The 6,106-nt window shown below is 62.0% G+C and overlaps 1 protein-coding gene across 1 annotated transcript in view; it reads left to right on the top strand.

The window, feature by feature from the left end:
• Nucleotides 1-572: 572 nt before the first annotated feature.
• The window catches only part of MGAT5B (alpha-1,6-mannosylglycoprotein 6-beta-N-acetylglucosaminyltransferase B), a 71,096-nt gene continuing 65,562 nt past the window's right edge, over nucleotides 573-6,106 (top strand). Inside the window, exons 1-2 of the mRNA XM_025999844.2 lie at nucleotides 573-848; nucleotides 4,571-4,683. Of these exons, the coding sequence (XP_025855629.1) occupies nucleotides 781-848; nucleotides 4,571-4,683 (181 nt within the window). The 5' untranslated portion in view covers nucleotides 573-780. The remainder of the gene's footprint in view (nucleotides 849-4,570; nucleotides 4,684-6,106) is intronic.

The following is a 6,106-nucleotide window of genomic DNA, read 5'->3' as shown; positions in this document are numbered from 1 at the left end:
CTCGGCCCTGGGGGGCCCGGGGCTGGGGGAGGCGCAGGGACCCCGCCCCCGCGCACCGGGCCGGGAGCGCGCGCTGCGGGGCCGCAGCCGCGAGGTGGCGCCGGCGCCACGAGGAAGCGCGGCGGCCGCTCCCGGGCCGCCCCAGCCGCCGCTCGGCCGCCTCCTCCGAGGACAATGCGGCGCCTCCCGGCGTAGCGCGGCGCGGGCCGGAGCCCGCCTCCCTCCCTCCCGCCTCCCTCCGCCTCCCGAGCGCGGGCCGCCGGCGAGCGGGCGCAGAGCGGCGCGGGGCCCCGCCGAGAGCCATGGGCGCGGCGCGCTGCGGGGCCGGGGAGCGGCGCGGCCCGGAGGCGCGGGGGGCCGGGGCGCGGGCGCGGGCGCGGGGCCGCCTGTAGCCGGCACCGGGGGCGCGGGCCGGGGATGAGGGCGCCCGCGGCGGGGAGCCCGTCTGCGCGCCGCGGCGCCGTCCCGCCCAGCGAGCGAGCCCCAGCAGGCAGACGCGCGGCCGGCGGTCGGGGGGCGCGGCGGCCCCGGGCCCCGGGGACGTGAGGCGGGAGGGCGGAGGCGCAGCCACGGCCGGCCCCGCGCCCGCGCCCTCGGCCCCGCAGCCGCCGCCTCTCCGCCCCGCCCGCCCGGCCTCGGCCTCGGCCTCGGCCCGCACCGGGTTCGCGGCTCCCACGCGGCTCCCACGCGGCTCCCACGCGGCTCCCACGCGGCGGGAGCGGGGCCCGGGACGGTGCGTCCGGCCTCGCCCGCCGCCCGCCGCCCAGACAAGTTTGCACGATGATGACAGTCGGCCCGGATGGGAAGATAATGGTCAGAAGATGCCTGGTCACCCTGAGACCCTTTCGGTAAAGTTCTCTCCCCGTCGGCGCGGGCGGCTCCTTCCCTCCGAGGGGGCGCGGGGCAGGCGGGGGCGGGCGAGGTCACCCCGACCCCCCAGGGCGCCTTCCCGGTGGCCGAGGGGGCGGTTCGCGCTCGACCCTGGTGGGGCCGCGGGGGCCGGAGCCGAGGTTCGGGTTCGGGTTCGGGTGCGTGCGCGCGCGAGCAGCCCGGACACGTCCCGAGTTGGTCTGGCGGGGAGAGGACTCGGGATGCGAGGGTGGGAAGGGGACAGAGGCGCCCAGGCTGTGATCCTGAGCCCGGGAAGTCGCCTCGGCCAGGGCGCCCCTTTCCTGCCCCTCGGGGGCCTCCCCACTTTGCAGACGCCCCACCCCCGGGGCCAAGTGAGGGCGCCGAGCAGGGCGCCGCGAGCCCTGGGTTCAGTCCTGCACCCGCGCCGCCGCGTTGCCGCCGCCCTCTGCTCGCACCCCCCCTCCTCCCCACGGGGTGCGGGCCTGGCTCCAAGGGAAGGTCCCCAGATTGGAGCAAGGATCGCCCCCCCCCCCACCCTTCGGCTGGGAATTGGACCCTCGGTCACCGGCCGTGGGGAGTTGGTGGCCCGGGAGGTGCTGTGGAGCACAGGGCAGCGGAGCCCGGACCTCCTGGAACCTTGGGGCAGGATGGAAGTGAGGACCGACTCGGTCACCCCAACCTCCCGCGGCCAAGGCTAGGCAGGGCTGGGGCCAGGCAGGGCTGGCTTGTCCGCTGACCCCAGTCCAGGGACCCCCAGAGCCCAGCAGGACCGGGGCAGCTCCCTCCTCTCCCTGGAGCCCATGGAGCCTGCCTGCTGCCCCGGTCGGGGAGGAGATGCTAAGTGACGTGTACCTGGCAGGGTGCTGGGCAGCAGGCAGAGGGCACCTAGGGAGGGGCGGGGGTCGCACTCCGGATGCGGCCACAGGTGGGGTGTGGATGCTGCTGTGCTCCGCTTGAGAAGGAACTGGGCAGACAGAGCCCCCCCCCCCCACAAAGGCTTGGGCTGCCAGAGGGAGCAGGTGTTGAGCCACCGCCCTGCCAGGCCCTGGCTGATCCCCCTCCCAGCCCCTGACCGGGAGACCCTGGTGTCTCCGGGCCTCCCAGCACCTCCTCGGTGGGCCTGCCTGTTGTGTGGAGCTGAGGAGACCGCTTTCCCGACGGCAGGGCTCAGGATGGACCACCGCCTCCGGAGGACGTGGGAAGGGAGGGTCGTAGAGCTGGCGGTGCCAAGGGTAGGGCCTTGGGCAGGCGACAGGGAGGTGGCTGGAGCCCCGACAGAGGGTTCCCATGGGAAGCAGGGGGGTAAGCAGGCGTCTCTGGAAAGGGCCTTACTCCTCCAGGGAAATCCTCGAGTCCCTGGCTGATGCTGACCGGTCAGAGTGTCCCCTTCCCGTGTCGAGCCCGCCGTCCACGTCAGGGGAGGACCAGCCAACTGACCGAGCTGTGGCTGGACATTTTCTGGTGCAATTGGAGGCGGCGGGAGCCAGCACCACGGACAGCGCCCACTCCCCGTGCTGCGTCCCTCTGGGGTCCTGGTTCTTTCAGGCTCTTATCTGAAGGCGGGATTTTGAGGTGGGATTGCAGAGGTTCCCCTGCCCTCAAGTTGTGTATCTTCACCTAGGGTGTCCCTAGGCTGCCCAGAGACCCACAGCCACCAGTGGAGTCTTTGTGTCCCCTTCAGATGGAGGGGGGCTGGCCTCCAACCTCAGCACCTCTACTTGTTAGTTTTTAACTAACAGGGGGCCCTGTTCCTTCTCTTTTTCCAGAGCCTCTGGCAGGACCCTTATTCTGTAGTTGCTCCTGGAATGTTGCCTCAATAGATACATGGGGGATGGAACCATTTTAACTCGAATCTGCTCTAAATGGCCCTAGGACTGAGGTCTGGCAGAGAAGTTTGTCGATGATGTGTGTCGAGGACTTCAGATTCTGGCCTAAAAGTATAAGATCCCTTTCTCATAACAGGTGTTCGGACCCTGCGGCCCAGGCCTCTAGCTCTAAATATGATTCCATAGCTGCAGAGGGTGTTTGGGGAAGTGAGGGACAATAAATTTGAGGCTTCTGTCCTTGTCGTCAAGCTGGGAGGACAAAGAGCTGATTCCCTCAGGATCTTCCTGGGTGTGCAACCACCGGCCTCCTCCACCGTTTCTCTGGCTGCTGTCCTGAGACCAGCCTGGCTTCATCTGGGGATCCCAGGGCCCCAGCCCCGAGCTTGGTGGAATTCAGTGAGAGGTCCCTCGGAGGTGAGGGAGCAGTGTCTCTCGTGCAGTCTCTCCTGTCCTCGCTGTCATCTCCTGGGGAAGCCCTCACTGCTTTCTCTACTTTGGGGTTCAGCACCCTCTCTGATTTAATCTCTAACAGTTTCATTTAAATACGGGGTGAGAATTTTTGTTGTGCTTTTATTTTCTTTTGCAATTGTGTGTTTTCTTTAATGGGCCAAGTTTTAATTAAATACTGCTCTGCCAGCTTCAAATAATGAAGATTAAAATGCATAAAGCAAGTCTTGCGTGGAGATAAAAATGAATGTGGGGTTGAGGGTGGTGGGGGGAGGTGAGAGGGCTGGAGGCCTCTAGCATGACTTGTGGGGCTCTGTGGGGTGAGGCTGGCTCCACAGGAGATGGGCTTCTTCATCCTGACCAGGGCGAGGGGCTCCCCATTCAGCCCTGCCAGTTCTGCAAGTCCTCTGACACATTCAAGGTTCCAGAACAGCTCCCCAAAGCTGGGCTGGTTAGCTCAGTTCTCCTGTTTGGGGCCCAGAACCTAGTATGAAAGCAGTAGGAGCCTGGGGTTCCCTGCTGTCTCCCTGGGGCTACTCCCGTGCCTGGCACCTGGGAAATAAGCAACTATGTGTTGAAGGAATGAGCAAGAGTCCTGTTTGGGCCCGTGCCCCAGACGGCACCCCATGCACAGGGGTCCACTGACTCTGACCAGTCCAGTGCTGACAACTATTGTGTGCCTGCCTGGTGAAGATATGAGTTAGGAAGAGTCTGGGCATGGAACGTGGCCACATGGCCACACGGCCCTGCGCTTGTAGATCTTACCCTCTGGTAGGGATGGGGGCACATGCCACACCCCCTCGAACATGATAAGGAGGTGTTCAAGCCAACTCATGACTGATTGTGGTGGCAAGACCTGTGAGCACAGCGCTGAGCCGGGCCCAGGTGATTGATGGGATCCAGGTGGGTTTTGTCTGGACCAATTCCTTGCCCTCTGGCTGGCACCAGCTCCTGCTGTTTCCATCTATACCAGCGCTTCTCAAACTTAAGCATGTATCAGGATTGCCTGGAGAGCTTGTTAATACGCGGTGCTTGTGCCACCCCCAGAGTGTCTGATTTGGCAAGCCTAGGATTGGAGCCCAGGATTTTGCATTTCTAACAATTCCGAGGTGATGCCGGTGCTGCTGGTCTGGGGGATCACACACTGAGGACCTCTGCTCATGAGCCAGGCTCTCTCTGAAGGCTAGAACTTGCCTGAGCTATGCCTGTGTCATTGTCCCTTGGGGTTTTGTGTGAGGCTCACGGCCAGCCCCTTGTAGTCGAGCTCTCTTTATTCTGTAGCGATGAGGGACGTGGTCCAGGAGCTCAGCCCTGGATCTCTTGTTCCCACATCCATCCCTTCCATCCTCACTCCCTCACCCATTCCTTTGTACAGAGCCCTTGCTGGTTGGGGGCGGGGGGCATTCCAGTGACCTGTTTCTGACCTGCCTTGTTGCTCTCCACAGGCTCTTTGTCCTGGGCATCGGCTTCTTCTCACTCTGCTTCCTGATGACGTCTTTGGGAGGCCAGTTCTCTGCCCGGCGCCCGGGGGACTCCCCCTTCACCATCCGCACAGAAGGTATCTTGGTGGGGAAAGGGGAGTCAGGAGTGGATGCAGGTGTTTGTGGGTTGAGGAGAAGGAGGCCTCTGAACCAAGCGACTCAAGGAACTCTCTGGGACTCTGTCCCAGGGATCCTGGCCACCTCATCAATGGATGTGTGAATGGAGAGGGGCCTTGGCTTAGGCTGTGTGACCTTGAATGGTGCTTTGCCTTTGGTCCTGGCTATGATCATCAGGCTTCTTCTGGCCAACTGTCAGTCCAGGGAAGGGCCTTGAGTCAGGGCTTCCCAGGCATCAGAAGAGGCTGCTTGAGTGGCTTCTTTACTGTGTGTGTGTGTTGGGGGGAGTGTTTCTGAATACTTGTCCCTCTGAGACACACCCACTCTGTGCTTTTGACTCAGGCTGCGGCCACAGCCAAGGGGGCAGAGGGGAAAGTCAGAGGGCAGTCGTGGCCATGGGCTCACATGTCTTATCTCTGAGCTTTTGGGACACAGTTCAGACCTTTGTGGCTCCTTGCCCACATGATACTTGTGAGGCGGTGGAAAGGGGTTCAGAGCATGGGCTTTGGGGGCCGGATGGACCTGGTTTGTACCCCGGTTCATTACCTACCAGCTGTGTGCCCTTGGCCAAGTCACTTAACTCATTCACAGAGAAGAAAAGTAATGACCATCTTCAGGCATGGGATTGAATGAGCTCCCAGCAGGTGGTATGGCGGGGTTCAGACCTAGGAGACCTCCTAAAAGATGGGCCCTCCTCCCTTCTCTTTCTACGCAGTGAAGAATGGCAAACGGTGCAGAGTCCTGGTCAGTGTGTCATGGGGGCTCTTCTGGTAACAGTGGGAAGGAGGACCTCAGGGTAGTGGGGCAGCTGAGGCAAATAGGGTTTCTGGAGCTCTTCAGCAGGCTGGCTCGATGGGCTTTCTCCTGCTGCTCTGGGGAAGTCTCTGTTTGAAGTCCACTTTCTCAAACCCCCAGAGCTCGGCTGTGTGGCTCCCCTGTTCCCAATGGCAAATATACCGTCAAGTAGAATGGGCTGTCACCTAGGGTGGATGCTCTGAGGGGCACTTGTTCTGCCATCTGGCATCTCATCATTAGGTTTATTCCTTTGGTTTCACATGTACTCTAAACTTGCAAAGCTCCTGGCAGCAATTTCACATTTATTAGTCATTCAAGCCTACATGTAAATGAACGTATCCCACCTCTGACTCGCAGAGATGCTTTGGTCTCTGAGCTCCTGTTTTCTCCTCTGATAAATGGGGATAATACCTGTGTGCCCAGGATTGTCACGTGTGGTGTTGCTATAACACATATGAAGGGGCTTGAGCAGCATCTGGCAAATAGGACAAGCTCCATCAATATTTATTGGATGTATTCAGTCTGAGATGGGGACACTGCAGAAAAGGCTGTTTTAGGGAAGAGGGTGGAGGAGATGCAGGGATTTCT

The sequence above is a fragment of the Vulpes vulpes genome, chromosome 2, assembly GCF_048418805.1.
Source record: "Vulpes vulpes isolate BD-2025 chromosome 2, VulVul3, whole genome shotgun sequence".
NCBI classification, from domain to species: domain Eukaryota; kingdom Metazoa; phylum Chordata; class Mammalia; order Carnivora; family Canidae; genus Vulpes; species Vulpes vulpes.
This window is presented reverse-complemented; position numbering and strand designations above follow the sequence as displayed.